Source organism: Triticum dicoccoides, chromosome 4A (genome assembly GCF_002162155.2).
Source record: "Triticum dicoccoides isolate Atlit2015 ecotype Zavitan chromosome 4A, WEW_v2.0, whole genome shotgun sequence".
Classification (NCBI taxonomy): Eukaryota; Viridiplantae; Streptophyta; class Magnoliopsida; order Poales; family Poaceae; genus Triticum; species Triticum dicoccoides.
In genome coordinates, this window is record NC_041386.1 from 62,728,836 (window position 1) to 62,746,583 (window position 17,748).

The 17,748-nt window shown below is 43.4% G+C and overlaps 2 protein-coding genes across 2 annotated transcripts; both read left to right on the forward strand.

Moving 5' to 3' along the window:
• Nucleotides 1-3,725: 3,725 nt before the first annotated feature.
• Nucleotides 3,726-10,430, forward strand: LOC119284994 (nuclear pore complex protein NUP133-like). Its single transcript, XM_037564184.1, has 8 exons — nucleotides 3,726-4,011; nucleotides 4,217-4,341; nucleotides 4,437-6,215; nucleotides 6,596-7,311; nucleotides 8,171-8,329; nucleotides 8,474-8,792; nucleotides 9,239-9,306; nucleotides 9,610-10,430. Exons 1-8 carry the CDS (start codon nucleotides 3,836-3,838, stop codon nucleotides 10,153-10,155), a joined length of 3,888 nt encoding a protein of 1,295 aa, XP_037420081.1. The 5' UTR covers nucleotides 3,726-3,835; the 3' UTR covers nucleotides 10,156-10,430.
• Nucleotides 10,431-10,676: 246 nt separating this feature from the next.
• On the forward strand, nucleotides 10,677-16,739 carry LOC119284995 (conserved oligomeric Golgi complex subunit 6-like). The gene is made up of 11 exons (XM_037564186.1): nucleotides 10,677-11,048; nucleotides 11,150-11,202; nucleotides 11,525-11,672; nucleotides 11,801-11,908; nucleotides 12,525-12,592; nucleotides 13,014-13,137; nucleotides 13,247-13,393; nucleotides 13,558-13,818; nucleotides 13,898-14,182; nucleotides 14,917-15,060; nucleotides 15,783-16,739. Exons 1-11 carry the CDS (start codon nucleotides 10,833-10,835, stop codon nucleotides 16,296-16,298), a joined length of 2,070 nt encoding a protein of 689 aa, XP_037420083.1. The 5' UTR covers nucleotides 10,677-10,832; the 3' UTR covers nucleotides 16,299-16,739.
• Nucleotides 16,740-17,748: the final 1,009 nt, after the last annotated feature.

Genomic DNA, 17,748 nt, shown 5'->3' on the forward strand with positions numbered 1-17,748 from the left:
GCCTCCTCTCCAGAACGAAGGAGTGGGAGAGGGAGAGGCGGAGAGGGCGAGGGGGTTCGGGGCGTGGGTGGAGGTAGGTGGGGAGGAGGTCGAGGCATCGAGGGGAGGGGCCGACCTTATCCTCCTCGTCGACGGCGAGGTGGTTCGGCGGGGACGGCGCCCCTCTAGCGGCGCGCACCAGGGGAACAGGAAGGGGGCGCGGTGCGGGGAGCTGGGCCGGCTGGTTGAGGTGGGCCGAGGCCCATGGGGGGGGGCACGGTGGCCAGCTGGGCCAGTCGGCCCAGTTGAGGGGGGGGGGGCTTTTCCTTTTTCTTTGCTTTTTTTTTAATTTCCAGCAGCAATTTGCCTTTTCCTTTTAGCCATTAGGACTTTGCAAAATTATGTCATTGGGCAAGATAATTTCAAGGAATTATTGTGCACTGGCACAAAAAGGTTGGGAGGCTTTTGGAATAGTTGCCAATTTTATAAATTAAAAAGGCATTTAATTTGTTGCTTAGGTCACTGTTTTAAGTAGTTTAGGCCACTCAAATCTTTTACAAAAATGTTGGTTCAGCACCAATATTAACAAATGATTATTTGCCACCTGATGAACATTTAGTTTTCATGAAAGAAGAAGCAAATATTTGACATGCAATTTGAATTTGACTTTGAAGCAGATTTTGGACAAGTGGCCTTTTGGCATGATGATCATGATGACATGACCTTCATTAGGGGGAGATTACTGTAGTGTGATGCTGGGGATGTTACACGTATACAATTCCCTTTGTCTATCGGTACGATACTTGCCCGAGATTCGATCGTCGGTATCCCGATACCTTGTTCAATCTCGTTACCGGCAAGTCTCTTTACTCGTTCCGTAACACATCATCCCGTGATCAACTCCTTGGTCACATTGTGCACATTATTATGATGTCCTACCGAGTGGGCCCAGAGATACCTCTCCGTTTACACGGAGTGACAAATCCTAGTCTCGATTCGTGCCAACCCAACAGACACTTTCGGAGATACCCGTAGTGCACCTTTATAGCCACCCAGTTACGTTGTGACGTTTGGCACACCCAAAGCACTCCTACGGTATCCGGGAGTTGCACAATCTCATGGTCTAAGGAAATGATACTTGACATTAGAAAAGCTTTAGCATACGAACTACACGATCTTGTGCTAGGCTTAGGAATGGGTCTTGTCCATCACATCATTCTCCTAATGATGTGATCCCGTTATCAACGACATCCAATGTCCATGGTCAGGAAACCGTAACCATCTATTGATCAACGAGCTAGTCAACTAGAGGCTTACTAGGGACATGGTGTTGTCTATGTATCCACACATGTATCTGAGTTTCCTATCAATACAATTCTAGCATGGATAATAAACGATTATCATGAACAAGGAAATATAACAATAACCAATTTATTATTGCCTCTAGGGCATATTTCCAACAGACGCTTAGACAAATGCTGATGCTTCTTCTTCGAGCCAATCTTCCGGACTCCGGTCCTCATCAATTTCATTTGTCAGGATGGATGATAACCCACCAGTATAGGAGACCAATTGTAGCCTTTTTCGATAAGTAAGAGTGTCGAAACCAAGAAGGAGCTAAAGGTAGAATTAATATTCTCTTCAAGTTCTATCGACCACGGATACAACTCTACACACACTTAGCATTCTCTTTACCTATAACAAGAATAAAACTACTTTGTAGGTATAAGAGGATAAGTTTGCAAGAATAAAACTAGAAGTACTTAGCGGGATAATAAAAGTTAGTTTATTTTCGTAGAGAGCTTTATGTAACACTAAGAGAAAAGATTGTCCATAGGCAATTGAATATAACACAATAGATACTTATCATGTGTAATGAGGGGGGGGGGGCATACACAAACACACTTTTCGTACTTGGATCATATGCACTTATTATTGAAAGTCTATCAAGCATCCGCAACTACTAAAGATCATTAAGGTAAAACCCAGCCATAACATTAAGTAACAAGTCCTCTTTACTCCCATATGCAACAACACCCTTACTCGAGTTTAAACTTTTGTCACTCTCGCAACCCACTATAAGCGAATTATGAATGTATTGCAACACCCTACATCGGTAATCCCACATGCTTGCGCGATACGGAAGGCACCATAGGACAACACCATATTAACATGCAACTCATATCAATCACACCATACCACAATTAACCTGTAGGATAAAAAGAATCTAGTCAAACATCATAGGATTGCCACACATCATTGGATAATAATACATAGCATTAAAAACCATGTTCAAGTAGTGAATTACAAATGGGAGTAGAGGTTACACCACTGCATAGATGGGGAGAGGGTTGGTGATGACGGCGACGAAGTTGTTGGTGTAGATCGCCGTCACGATGGTTCCCCCAGCGGTGCTCCGGCGCCACCGGAAGAGAGAGGGAGAGAGCCCCTCCTTCTTGCTTGGCCTCCCCCTAGATGGGAGGAGGTTTGCCCTCTGGTCCATGGCCGCCATGGCTCCCAGAGGGCAGGAGCCCCTCCGAGATTGGATCTCTCGCTCTTAGTTTCTCTTATGTTCCGCGTTGTTGTTTCTGGCCAAAAACCATTTTTTAAATATCAGGAGATCCGTAATTCCGATCGGGTTGAAATTTTAACATGATTTTTCTCGATATAAGCTTCCTTACAGCCGAAGAAGGGATCCAACCGACTTACGAGGAGGTGGCAAGGCAAAGGTTGTGGGCCTCCGTTTGCGTTGATTCTTCCTCCAAAAAGTCACATATATTCCAAAAAAATCTCCATAAAATCGCGTTTGGAGTTCGTTTGATTGATTTTCTGCGAAACAAAAAACATGCGAAAAACAGGGATAACACTGGGCACTGATCAATATGTTAGTCCAAAAAATAATATAAAATGTTGCCAAAAGTATATGAAAGTTGTAGAATATTGACACGAAACAATAAAAATTATAGATACGACGAAGACGTATCAATGGATTAGACGAAGCTCCGACATAGATTCGTGCCAGCTCCTCGGGCCAACGGTTTAGGGCTTCTCATCGTGCGTACGCGACGACGAGATTTGGTGTGAGGTTCTTTAAATCAATTCAATGATTCAACTTCGATGCTGCAGCTCCATGGCGCTGGTCCTTAGGGGCACATGCCCAAAAAAATTCTGGTTATTATCAACAAGGTTAGACTGGCTTCGATATGAGAGCGGCGAAAAGAATGCGTCGACGTTTGTTGTAGCGGTGATAGTGCTCATTCGGTGGTCCAATGACCTTGATGTAATTTGCATTATGTTTGGAGTGCTTTGTACTTCTACAAAACCTTAGGATTCTGATAACTGACACAAGTGTGGCACGAACATATGGCAACTCCGATCGTTTTCTATGCCATGTTTAGCGACACGAGGATGGCAATTTCCTTTTCGGATGGCAAGCTTCAAATTTTTTTGTTTGTTTTTCTTTTCAGATGATAACTTTAGTTGTAAAAAACGTCAGATCCATAATTTTTTCAAGTGTGGCGCTTGTCGTTTGGGAACCTTTATAGCAGTGAGTCCTTTTTTAAAAAATAAAATTTAAATAATGCATTTGGATTGCATGAAGAGTCGTAATAATCATATCTGAGGAAGTGACCTTTTCCATTTCTCTGGTTTTAAAACCATGTATTACACAGAGGCCCTTAGCTCCAACTAGCGTCTCCGTATTTCTATCTCTAAGGAGGGGCAAAACGCAAAGAAGAGAGAAAAGGAAGAAACTCAAAACACTAGTAAAACCCTAGCCTACCGGAGAGAGCGCCGAAAAAGGCCGGCTAGTCGGAGAGCTTGAGGTTGCCGCAGCACAGCTCGTCCGCCGCCAAAGATGTTCTCGCCGGCGATCCGGAAACCCCACCTCCACCGCAGGGAGAAGGAGGAGGCGACCCCTTCACCCCCTCCTCCCGCTCCCGCCCACTCCCCTTCCCCTGGTGGATTCATCCTCTCCGACCGCCCCGCCACCGGCACCCCGGCCCCATGGACCACCTCCTCCCTCCTCGCCAGGTGACCCTTCCGTCTCACCTGTCTTCGATTTCACCAGAATCGCCGCATTTCGCCGTATGCTTGTATCTAGTCGAGGCACCGGAAGCAAGCGATGCGCAGGAACCCCTTTGCCATCCTCACCGTAATAGGCTAGCGCGCTCACAGTTTGACACAGTTCGCCGAGGTATGATGTTTCTAAATTCTGTTTCTCTGTGCGAATTTTCAGGATTTCGACATCAAAGCAAACAGACAGGGCCGGCGATTCTGACCAGATCCAACCAGTGCGCGTAGCAGAGTTTCCCCAAGTCGTGAGGAATGCACAAGCCAACCTTCTGCAGAGGAATTTCGCCGGTAACTAGTTTCTCTTGGGCGCCCGCGCAATTTTTCTTTTGCTAGTTTGCTTCTACCATTCTGAACTGTAGATGCCGTTTATGTATCCCTTGTAGGCAAGAGCATGCTTGTAGGTGGCATTGACAAAGAGACATCCCTTGCATGGATGATATGTGGAAATGAGCTTTTTGTCTGGAGCTACTTGGCTGCTGTTGCAAAAGATTGTCTTGCACTTGAGATCCCGTCTTCGCTTGTGGGAGACAAAGACGGAAAACCCCTCTCTGGTAACCAGTGGACGGTTTGCATCATGAGATGGCATAGTAGTGGTCCATCAACAAGGAACAGTGGAGATATGTTGCACCGAAGAAGTTCAACTGGTGTTATCCTCTGCAACAGAAGAACACAAGCTATTGCGTATTGGCCTGATATCTATGATGAAAGTAGTGGCAAGGGTCCAGTTCTTAGTTTATTTGGCCACAGTGACACATCTGCAAGTGATGCCATATCTGTCTGTTACAGGTTTAACTCGGTAATTGCAGCTTCCGTTCCAGGAGCTGCTCATGAATGTATTGCGATTGCTTCTGAGCCAACAGGTGCTTTATGGTTGTTTCAGTGTTCACCACTGAGAATTCACCGAAGAGAAGTCCATCGTGATACATTAGGAGATAATGCTACTGATCATTCTCAGAAAAATAATGGTGGAAGATCCTTGGTTTGGCTACCAAGCAATGAATCATCCGAGGCTGCTGAACGGAAGTTCTTTTTGTTGACTAGCCAGGGGATACAATGTTGGGGCATCTCACTCTTGCATGGAATCAATGTAAAAATATTAGGGTCTCAGGAAATTGTTGGTAGTGATGGGGAGTTGGGCATAAAAAAGGACATAGCTGGTCAAAAGAACATCTGGCTTTTGGACATGCAGATAGATGAGCGCGGGAAGGAATTTAATATTCTTGTTGCTACCTTCTGCAAAGACCGGGTGAGTGGGTCAAACTACACTCAGTATTCACTTCTGACAATGCTGTACAAATCTAACCAAAAGTTTCCATCCGAAAACAATGTGGTTAAACGCGAAAGGTTTTTGGAGAAAAAAGCTCCTGCTCAGGTGATAATTCCTAAAGCTCGAGTGGAGGATGAAGAATTTTTGTTCTCCATGAGGCTAAAAACTGGCGGCAAGCCTTCTGGCTCAGTGATCATCTTATCAGGTGATGGAAAAGCAACGGTGGCCATCTATTGGAGGGGCTCTACCCGACTCTATCAATTTGATCTGCCTTGGGATGCTGGAAAGGTTTTTGATGCTTCCATTATCCCATCTGCTGAGGATAGGGATGAAGGAGCTTGGGTTGTTCTGACAGAAAAGGCAGGAATCTGGGCAATACCTGAAAAGGCTGTATTAGTAGGTGGGGTTGAGCCTCCAGAGCGCAGCTTATCACGAAAAGGTAGCTGTAATGAAGCGGTCGCTGAAGAGAAAAGGAGAAGTCAAGCATTCAGTGCCAGTATTGTTCCCAGAAGAGTTAGCTCTGAGGCTTGGAGTGCTGGAGACAGGCAAAGACCAGCATTAACTGGCGTAGCCCAGCAGGCTGTGGTTGATGAAGAGGCTGAGATGTTACTTAATAGGCTGTTTCATGATTTTATTTTGTCAGGCGCTGTTCATGAGGCACTTCAAAAGCTTAGAGTAGCAGGGGCATTTGAGAAAGAGGGTGAGATGAACGTATTTGTTCGAGTAAGCAGATCTATTGTAAACACATTATCTAAGCACTGGACAACAACTAGAGAAGCTGAATTTCTTGCTTCAACTATTGTTTCATCCCTTGCCGAGAAACGTCAAAAACATGAGAAATTCCTTCAATTTCTTGTCTTGTCCAAGTGCCATGAAGAACTCTCTTCAAAACAAAGTATGGATCTTCTCTTGCCATTATTATCTTTTTTTTTTAAATTTTGGACTCGTATTATCCCTGTTACAAATAATCAAACGGACCCATTGGTTATGTTACTAATTGTTCTTGCCTCTGCTATCTATATTGCACATTGTTGTCAGAATTGATGTGATCTTTCTATTATGGTATATTGTGTATGCTATAGTATCTGTTCATCATTAGGCATTTGTCTTAGAACACCCCTCCCCCTTCTCTTTAAATCATTAAATTTGTAATTGTAACAATGTGATAGGACCTAGAGACTACAATATCAATTTATATAGACGTAAGGGGAACTGATACTGTTCTATGAGTTCATTTTCTGACCGAATAATTTTCATTATGCTTTTATTCCATAGGAGCTGCAATGCTAAGTGTCATGGAACATGGAGAAAAGCTCTCTGGAATGATCCATCTTAGAGAATTACAAAATGCGCTTAGCCAGCAGAGTTCAAGCACACGTTTATCACCACAGTCCAAAACTCCAACTGCTGGTGCACTGTGGAATCTCATTCAGCTGGTCGGTGAGAAAGCTCGACGGAACACCGTTCTATTAATGGATCGTGATAATGCTGAAGTTTTCTACAGTAGAGTTTCTGACATAGAGGATCTATTTTATTGTTTGTCGCATCAACTTCGGTATATTATAACCGGAGAAGAACACCCATCTGTTCAGATGCAATGTGCACTTGAGTTATCAAATGCCTGTGTGACCTTAGTTCAGGCAGCATTACACTACAGAGCGGAGTACAAGGACTGGTATCCTTCTCCTGAAGGGCTGATAACATGGAACAGTCAGCCTGTAGTGCGGTCTGGAATCTGGAATCTGGCATCATCTGTGATGGAGCTTTTGAGAGAACCAGGATCTGCAGGCATGCCAATGAAATCTAATCTATGGTCTCAGCTGGAAGGACTCACAGATATGCTACTGGAGGGATATATTGGTGTATTAACTGCCAAATTTGAACGTGGGGAGGACCATGGTGTGCTAGCCCAAGAATACTGTGAACGGAGAGATGAGCTTCTTGGATCCCTTTATGACCTTGCAAAGCAAATTATAGAAGCAAAATATCAGGTTTGGTCTAATTCTATGCCACTATGTTCTTAATGTTTTTCTTGCGTGTTTATATTTTGCAAGTTCATGATGTCTCTTTATTTCCTTGTACTCTTATCTTATTGTTCTATCTTAGAATTCAGTCTATCCTTTATTCCCTCAGAAAATGGTGTGGTTAGGTCCATAGCTTATTTTATATGATTATCAGCTGTCCCGTACCAATTTGCGGACTGTTGAGGTTCAAACTTGTGTTATACTTGTATGTATGCAATGGTAGTTCTGGAGCATCTTGTTATTTATGTAGCAACTCACCCTTTCACTACGCAATCTGCGACATCGACATTCAGATGAGATTTTAGTAGTTTGCTGCTTGGTTGGCTCTTTGGTTGATTTCCCCTAGTGTCATTTTCATTGAAGTGAATATGGACTATACAAGCATGCATTGACTAGTAATCTCTGATCATAGCACATGTATCAGTGTATGTTTTGTTCATCTGACATGAATGTAAGTTTGTATGCATCAATATAGTGGATGATAGCTTGACATCAAGTAACAAAGGGCAGTTTCAGCTAGAATGACATTCCAAATAAAAAAGAACCATGGCAAAGGCCTATTTGGACAATTTGTAATTTAATTAACTCAACATTTTTCTGGATTGCCCATCTGCTGTTGACAGTTTCTTGACATGATGCGTTCATACTTAACATGTACTCCCTCTGTCCCATAATATAAGAACGTTTTTTACACTAGTGTAGTGCCAAAAACGCTCTTATATTATGGGACGGAGGGAGTCTCATTTTATAAACACTGTCAATGTTGGCTCTTCGGTTTTACTTGATTTTAATATGGTACTACCTAATACATGCCCATATCTACCAGGAGTCAAGTGAAGGCAATGACAATCCTGATCTGAAAGAATCTATATTTAGAGAGGTCACTTCTCCTATTTTGGCAACAGCTAAACGGCATGAAGGGTACCAAACGTTGTGGCAGATTTGCTATGATATCAGTGATACGGTTCTCCTCCGCAATCTTATGGTAAAATCATGTGATCATATCCCCAATTTGTCTAGGATCATTTTTATGCCTTGTTGTATATTTTTTCAGTGACCTAGCATATTATCCACTTTCGACCAAAAAATTGTTATGGAACACGGCTCTTATGTTGATCTTATGTTGCAGCATGATAGTATAGGACCTCATGGGGGATTCAGTTTCTACGTTTTTAAACAGCTAATCAACAGTCGGCATTACGCTAAGCTGTTAAGGCTGGGAGAAGAATTCCAGGAAGAGCTAGCTAATTTTCTGAAAGACCGCAGTGATCTTTTGTGGCTTCATGAGATATGCTTAAATCAGTTCTCAACTGCTTCAGAGACTCTTCATACCTGTGCTCTGCTTTCAAGTCCTGGAGAAGATGCTGACCTAACAAGCACCAGAAAGTCGCTGTCCTTTGTTGAAAGAAGACGTCTTCTCTATCTCTCTAAAATTGCTGCAACAGCAGGTTAACTATTTCTTCTGTTATACTTTCCTTCTATACCTCCAGCTATGCCATGATTGATGTAACCACATATTATATAATAAGTTTATGTAAAACTGGCTTCCAGTATCACTTTTAAGATGGACAGCAGTAGTTTATCAAGTGCTAAATAAATGCGATGAATTCTATAATTCTCTCCATCATTGAATTTTTCACATGCTTAGGACTTGTAGCTGTTGCATATTCTTATGGGTGTGCTGCTTAACCTTTTATTATATGGTAAGAGTTTATTTCATGATTCTGCTGAACTTTCTGCAGCACAGGAAATGCCTGATTTTCTAGAAGATAATTTTTGTTAAGGAACAGAATGTTGCATCATTCTTTTGTATTAATTCCCGTTTCTTCAATGATATGTTCTGTTCTTTTCGTGGTAAATGGACTCCTGACAAATTGCAGTTTTTAACAAGTAGGTAAGGATGTTGATTATGAAGTGAAGGTTGCACAGATAGATGCTGATATCCGGATTCTAAATCTTCAGGTGAAGCGTCTTAAACAGAAAAAGATGATGTTACTTCTGTTCTCTATAATTAATTATCTGCCTCCAGACTTCAGTGTTAATGGGCATGTATTGAAGTATTCCATGTTTGGAGGCATGGCAGTACTACCAAGTTTGAACTCCTACAAAGTTTTACAATGCTGTTTTATTTATCTTTGATGAAAATATATTCAAGCTATACAAAAGAGGATAACTTGCTTGATGGCATGTAGCTGGATGCCTTATCATTTCTAAGGGAAGTCAGAACGCATAGCTGACGAAATAATCTTTACCTTTTCTTTACAGGAAGAGATTGTTCAGCATGATCCAGAATATGCACAGGGCAAACATGCAAGCAAGCTTCTTCCGCCATCAGAACTGATCGAGATGTGCATGAAGAGAGGCCGCGAGCTTTCTCTCAAAGCCTTCGAAGTATTTGCTTGGACAGGCTCCTCGTTCCGAAGCTCCAACAAAGGCCTTCTAGAGGCTTGCTGGACAAACGCAGCCGACCAGGATGACTGGGTCGAGCTCTCACAGGCATCAGTTTCAGAAGGCTGGAGCGACGAGGTCATCCAAGAATCTCTTCAGGGAACGGTCCTCTTCAACGCTTCGAGGCTGTGCTACAGCTCAGACGCGGTGGTGTTCGACGGCACGTTCGAGGAGGTGCTCCCCGTGAGAAAAGAGGACGTGCAAGCGAGAGGCCTGGAGGCCAAGTGCTTCTCGGTGGAGGAGGTGCTGATGCAGCACGACGCTTTTCCGGACGCCGGTAGGCTGATGATGACGGCGGTGGTGATGGGCAAGGAGCTGTCCTATGCTGCCCCGGCAGATGAGCCTGTGGACATGGACTCATGATCATGCCGGAGAGGGAGGCGTGTATGTAGGCTGGAGTTCCAAATCATCAGTGCTCTTGCTTTGTGTGGCCATGCAATCGTCGGGGTTATTTGGTCGACTGGAATAGTAGTAAATTTTACTCCGTGATGGCCATGCAATAGTAAATTTTACTCTGTGATACTGATGCCCATTGTCGGCTGTAAACCTTTGTAGAGACTGCAACATTGTCAGCTCTTGCCTTTTTCTTTTAGCTCGAGCTGTGTTTTGAAAATTGAGGCATGCGTCACTCTTTTTTCTGGTGCTACAATTTTTTCTGAGAAATTCTGATACTACAACTAGCTGGCGTTTTGTTGCTTAAAATATTGATGCGCGGAGTTGGAAAAAGCAAAAACACTCTTCCAGTGACAGTGGTAGGAGAAAATAAGTGTGAACCGAGAATTGTGGCCCATCTGTGGGTGGTGCAAGCCCACTTACTTGCCGGGCTTCTTGTGGGTTCTAAGTGAGCCTGCCTTCAAACCCAACACTGACAGACCCACGGCGGCACGGCGGAAGCCTCACCTCCCCCAGATCCCAGACGGCCATCGCCAAACTCCTCAGCCGAAGGGAAGGGAGGACGGAGGGGAAGATCACCTTCGAATTGAGATCGCGAACTCGGCGGCGTTGCGCGCAGCGTCCGGGCGGCGGCCAAGCGGGGCAGGATGGCGGCGGCGCTGGCGCCGGGGGTGTCCCGGAAGCTGAAGAAGGTGCTCGAGACGCGGACGGACAGCCCAGATCTGCTGGCCTCTCTGGGCGCGCTCTCCACCTTCTACGAGCACAACACCCCGCAGGCGCGGCGCAACCTCAAGTCCTCCGTCGAGCAGCGCGCGCTCGCCATCAACCGCCACTTCCTCGACGCCTCCCTCCCCGCTCAGAAGGTGCGCGCTCTTGCCGCATTGCTGCCCGCCTCTCCTCCGCACGTCGTCCGTTGGTCGATTGGTACCTGATTGCTCGTTTTCCTTCTATTGTTCGCGTGCAGGCGTTGGATCGCGTCGAGGGGGAAGTGCACGCGCTGGACGATTCCTGGAAGAAGTGAGTCCATTCTGGCATTTTGCTCTTTTGCTCCGCCTGCCTGGAAATGGAACCTTAGTTCATTTTCTGATATTTTTTGCACTAGGTTCAGCTCAAACCTGTAGATTTAGGGGAATTGTCACATTGTGTGAACACATGTTTTCAGTACAACGGAGACCGTAAAACCTGCAACATTTGTGAGTTTAGATGTAGACCTGCAGTTAATTATTGGTCCTAACTAAGACATTGGAGTAAATATAGATAATGTTAAGCTGTAGATGCAAAAGGTTTCTACCAGGATCAACCGGTTTAACTTGAATGCTATTCACCACCATTGTGTTAGGATTGAGGAAGCATTGAGCAGCTGTAGTGCAAGTACAGGGGATATCATCAGCACAACGGAGAGGTTGCAACAAGAACTTGAGGTTATCACTCAGCGCCAAGAAATTGTATCATGTTTCCTGCGGGATTACCAACTTTCAAATGAAGAGGTACTACTCTCTACTTAAACGAAATCAGTTGTTCCAATGATTCTTTGGTTGCTATGGTATGATGTCTTGCCCATTTAGTGGCACGACAATCTGGAGTATGTTTATTCACAGAACCTTATGTTTAATAGATACATGCACTCCGGGAAGAAGATATAGATGAGAAATTCTTTAAGGCACTACTGCATGTCCAAGAAATCCATTCGAACTGCAAGGTTCTGCTGCGAACACACCACCAGGTACTTTCACTTTGTCCTTGAGATTTTTTCTTGCCTTAATTTTCGAGATCACAGCAACATCAACATTTTGTCTTGCCAGTCAACCCAATTAGAAGAATGGGTTTTCAGCTGTCTGTCATAAATAGGCTCTTCCTCGGGTGAAAGCAGTTAATAGGATATCTTAATTTGATTTTTTTAGTTTTGTATTTTCGGAAGTATGGAGTTCTATTAATCCATTTACTGGCATGTACATGGTCTGCTCAAATTATGTAGGGCTCATTTGGTTTACGAGATTTCCAGATCAAAGCAATAGGAAAAGTAAAAGATTTGGATGCCCTGTCCACTCCAATCTTTAGGAATTTTCCATGAGGTCTCACATAATGCTAAGAATCCTCAGAAATTAGGCCAATATGGACACAATCCTAAGGAATCTTAGTTCCTCCATTCCTATGAAATGAATGCCATATTCAGGAAAAAATCCTATTGGAATCCTAAAAAAGCCCTGCAACCCGAATGGGCCCGTAAGGGTATGACCCTACACTCCACCAAGAACTAGACGCTTTGACACTGGGAACCTGCTTCTAATAGCTGATTCCATAGAATATTTGTGTTAATGCCCTATTTTATATTTATTCAGCGTGCTGGTTTGGAACTTATGGATATGATGTCCGTGTACCAAGAAGGAGCTTATGAAAGATTATGCAGGTACTGGCTATCTTTCTATAGTCATCTAATCTTTTGCTGTTCCTTTTCCTTACATTAGATGTCTTTATTTTTTACTGCATATTGGAGATATATTTCCACTCACCGCTTTTGATTGCTTTTACTGCTACTGACAATATGGTACCCTAACATTTCCTTTGGCTGTTTTTTTTAACTTCGTAATTCTTGTTTTGTGCTCTAATTTGACCTTACCTACTGTTGTAAAGCTAGTGTTCAATGTTCATCTGTACTTGACTTCATTCATTAGGCACTCTGAAAAATAATTAAGTTCTCATGATAAGTACTGTTGAATGAACTGTTGCCAAATACCTTGCTCGAATTTGCTATTGTGCTGTGTTCTATATAATATCATCAATTGATGTTTTATGTTGAAGTGTCGTAATTCAAATTTCCCTGTCATCAGGTGGGTTCAAGTTGAGTGTAAAAAACTAGGTGATACTGATAATCCTGAAGTAAGTGAACTTTTGAAGAAGGCTGTTCGGTGCCTGAAGGAAAGGCCTGTTCTGTTCAAGTACTGCGCAGAAGAGGTATGCCATGCCTTGTAAATAGTCATGATACCTGAGTTTACCTTCTATACACAGTAAAGTTGCAGTTAATTCAAATGGTGTCTGATAGTTTAGTTGTCCACATCCATAGGTTGCCAATATGAGGCATCATGCCTTATTCAGGCGGTTCATAAGTGCTCTTACTAGAGGTGGACCCGGAGGGCTCCCAAGGCCAATAGAAGTGCATGCTCATGATCCTCTTCGTTATGTAGGCGATATGCTGGGATGGCTGCATCAGGTGATTTCCTTGGTCTATCCTTGTTAATAGTCAGTATGCAATGAGCTAATTAATGTTTGTTAAATAAATTCCCTTTCAAATAACATGCACACATATGCATCATTCATCTGCAACTTAAAGATAGTCCTTTAGCCTTTCTGAACTTCTGGTTTTAATGTTTGAAGGCACTTGCATCTGAAAGAGAGCTTATAGCTGCGCTGCTTGATCCGGATGCAATAAGTGACAGTGGTCCAGCTAATCGTCGTCATTCTGTAAGAGAAGGTGATTCATCCAAAGGAGAATCTGATTTCACTTTTGTTCTCGATAGAATATTTGAAGGGGCATGCCGACCGTTTAAAGTTCGAGTTGAGCAAGTTCTGCAGTCACAACCAAGTCTGATAGTTTCTTACAAACTTAGTAATACCCTGGAGTTTTATGGTTACACGGTGAGTCTGAAATTCTAGTTCTGGCCATTTAGTAAAGCTAAGATTTATTCAGTTCACACATGGTCCTTTTCTATTCTAGATATCAGAACTGCTGGGTGTAGACACATCATTGTGCAATACAATATGGTCACTTAGAGATGCAACACAGCGGACATTCTTCAACATCCTGAAGAGCCGTGGAGAAAAGTTATTGCGATATCCTCCACTTGTTGCGGTTGACCTCTCTCCCCCGCCAGCAGTGAGGGAGGGAGTTTCTCTGTTGCTTGAGCTCATAAGTACCTACAATAGCATGATGGTTTCTGCCTCTGGAAAAGGGTTAAACTTTGATCCAGTCATTTCTGCAATACTGGATCCTATAATTCAGGTGAGATTTCTGCATTCGGTGTACTTAGTTTGTACAGATGTCTAAAAAGCATGTCCGGCAAGCTGAAAATTTATTGCTCGATCTGACTAATTTTTATCCTTGGTGCAATTTTGAATTGTTATCCTATCCAGTATCCACTGAGCACTCTGTATTATTATTTTTGTAATAATAGGATTTATCTTCCTATCCTCTATGTCTACTGTGATGTTATGGGACAATTCTTGAAACTAGCAGTATTTCAGTGTCTGTATTCACCATCAAGTTATCTTCAGTTCAAGCAAGCTATCAGTATTACACAATTGCTTAATATCTCCAAAGTAATTATGTGTTTTAGTGTCACTTCCAAAACATTTCATTTCATTCTAGAAGTTTTTGGTGCTGTTCCATGTGGATGTTTTTTTGGGTAATCATATAGTATAAAGTAACGCTAGACTGCACCTAATATGAAATAACAAGTGTGTACGTTTTACACATTTTGCATTGCATCAGTACCTGTGATTTGTAGAAACTAATATATTAGTATGTTCTAGTGGAGCCAGTTACTACAGATGACATGCGCTATCGGTTCAAAAGGTGTTCCATATTTGCTGTTCTTCTCTTTTACAAGTAGTTTTGTTATATCTTTATTCTTGTTACCACAGAATGTGATGTTATCTGCATTGTGGTTTATAGGGAGTCCTCATTTACATGTGGTACTGTTAGTGCTAATCCTGACTTCCTGACCTACTCTTCAGATGTGTGAGCAAGCCGCAGAGGCACAAAAGTCAAAAGGTGCACTTGCACGGCGTGGTAGAACTAGTTCTGAACCTATGGGAAGTAAGAGAGATTCAATCTCAGTTGATGCTATTCTATCAAAGAAATCATCTACATCGGTCCTGGTTAGTAGCATAATTCTTTTTGTTTGCCACGTGCATCGTAATGTGAATCCCTTGGACCTGTGACTATTGTGGAGCAACCTTTGTACTTTTGTTCTGGTCATGAACTGAACTAGTAAAACAGACTGCCTTTTTTTCTTTCTGTTGCCAGTCACCACCACACACTATACAGTTACTAGACTAGTAAAATACAGATGGTACAAGTCAAGAAATTTCAGAAAGTTCCCTGTAGCTGCAACAGTGAAACTGGCACCTTTGTTAGTGCAAACTGTAGAGAAAAAAGAGGAGACAACTAGCGGGGCAGAGATGGATAAGATCAAACACTTCCAATCATTTTGTGGCTAGCACTATTAGACATGGGAAACACTTATGATTTAGTAATTGACAAGCTGATCCTACATATACTGATAGGCATGCAATCCCAATTTGCATTCCTTAGTACTCGCCTTATGATCCCAGAATAAAAATATAACTGGCTTTATGAAAAACAGCCGGTGTTGTGGATTTCATGATTGCCTTTGTGTTCAATTTTATTTCATAACCTTTTGGGCACTGATCAGATTAAAGAAACTGTGATTTTTTATGCTCGGATCAGAAACCTTTTTGCTTTAAGCCTTTGACTGGGTAGACTAGCTCGCTTCAGCTGTGCAAATCAACTTGTAGACATTTGCTTACATCCAAGTAATTTCAGTACTTTTCCTTACATGATGCCATGCAATGTACAGAGTGGTGAATCTTCGTCCAAAGTTTACCTCATCAACTGCTTATCAGCTATTGAGGAACCACTGATGGATCAGGAGGTTGCTACAAGCTATGTTAACAACCTTCACTCTATGATCGAAACACACACGCGTGCCTTAGTAGATAAAGAAGCTGATAGCATTCTCAGTAAATGTGGATTGTCAAGTAAGATGCCATACCTAAAGAACTACAGCTCCACTGACGGCAATGATGATGCAAGACCTCTGGCAGATGTCGTGGAGACATCACCACAAATGCTTCTGGAATGCTTGAAGGCATTCTATGGTATTGTGACTGGAACAGAAGGCTCCTTGCCGGAATTCGAGCAGCTGCAGGTTCCAAGGTTACGCTCAGACGCGTGCTACGGTTTGGCGAGAGCCCTAGCAGAAGCTTACGAGCTCATTTACAGGGCGGTGATGGATCCAAAGAACTGTTATCCTGACCCAAGATCGTTGGTCAAGCATTCGCCTGAGCAGATAAGAACGATACTGGAAATCTGAGGTCCACACACCATACCTTTTGATACATGTAATGAGAGGAGATTCATGTTCAGAATCACTGTGATGTATATTACTACCTGCTAAATCTGAGGTTGCAATTTCTTGAGAAATACTGAAGTGGTCACACCTTTGGTGAACTGTTATATCATATCGATACTCATGTATTACAGTTTTGCTTGTTTATAAAACCACATGAATCATTGTCGGATGAACAATAGTGTCAGAGAAGCATTCCGGTGGAAGATGAATGAAACCAGATTCCAGTATTTCTGGTTCTTGCTTGTGTAGGGTTGAAAGCGATGCCGAATAACTGCATCCAACTTGCCAACTAGAGTCAAGCAACTGCTAGTGGACCAGAGGCTCTCATGAGCAAATTGGCAGAGGATGTCACTGTTTTCCTTCCCGCTGTAACCTTCCGCAAAACGTCGGAATTAATTGCATCCTTACTGTGTTACTTTCAATATTATTACTACAGACGAGCAGCTGATTTTGATGGAACTTTGTGTGTGGCCCCCCGCTATCTGATCTCCTTTTTCGTGCTGATTTGGCGGATGCAAGCTGTAGCTGTTGACTGCAGCGACGAGCGGAACTCGGAACTTTGGCCGGTGTGGAAAGTGGAAGCCGCCGCTAATCAGGATCCAAGGCCGTTTCTTGGGGGATAACTAATGCTATCAGGGACAGGTTATCCAGGTATGGTTGAAAAGGTATTCAAGCTTGTCGGCAGTGTACATTTGTTTGTTTTCCTCCTACTTTTCTTTTGGCAACATGTTTTCCTCTTATTTTGTGATCAAATTTTCTCCTCTAAGGCAGCTGAAAAATATGATATATGTATAGTCAGTCAATCAAATCAACTAATTTAAATTATGGAGTAGCGTGGCTTGCAATAGCAGCATCAACCTCGTTGAATACTGCACAGCCCATCCATTAGCTGCTCATCAGCACCGTAGAGTAGGTTGACCTTGATTAATTAGTCCCCCTACGAGCAAATTAAACTGCATTATGAAGCAGATAGTTGCACGGTTAGGTGGGTGTCTCCACCATCCTACGTGATTAGGGTGCCTCTAGCCGCCCCTAGTACGTGGTGCCACTAAACTAGCTTCTCCTAATCCTGAAAACCCTGTGAGGTCACGTCCCCTCTCTTAATCTAAGGCCACGGGCATACGTGCGCACTTCCACTACCCGTTTCCCGGACAAGAAAACGACCAGTTGCATGCCTTGCGTCGTCGGACCCCGGGTCGTCGTTTGGCCCGCCCGGGATTTTTCCATGCGTTGGCATGCGGCGCACGGCAAGTGGGCGCAGCGTGTGGAGAGGGTGGGACGGCTACCCGAGGCCGAGGTCGAGGTCGAGGTCTCCGGTCCACGCCTGCGCGGCCACGGTGGAGGGATCACTGATGCAGAATGTAACAAGCTAGCCGTGACTGTGCCTGTGGTGGGAACGGGCGCCCGTGAG

Coding starts and splice junctions, on each gene's coding strand:
- LOC119284994 (XM_037564184.1), top strand. CDS start 3,836: ATGTTCTCGCCGGCGATCCGGAAACCCCACCTCCACCGCAGGGAGAAG. Junction 4,012..4,216: donor ACCTCCTCCCTCCTCGCCAG/GTGACCCTTCCG, acceptor GCGAATTTTCAG/GATTTCGACATCAAAGCAAA. Junction 9,307..9,609: donor TCCGGATTCTAAATCTTCAG/GTGAAGCGTCTT, acceptor TTTTCTTTACAG/GAAGAGATTGTTCAGCATGA.
- LOC119284995 (XM_037564186.1), top strand. CDS start 10,833: ATGGCGGCGGCGCTGGCGCCGGGGGTGTCCCGGAAGCTGAAGAAGGTG. Junction 12,593..13,013: donor GCTTATGAAAGATTATGCAG/GTACTGGCTATC, acceptor CCCTGTCATCAG/GTGGGTTCAAGTTGAGTGTA. Junction 14,183..14,916: donor TACTGGATCCTATAATTCAG/GTGAGATTTCTG, acceptor CCTACTCTTCAG/ATGTGTGAGCAAGCCGCAGA.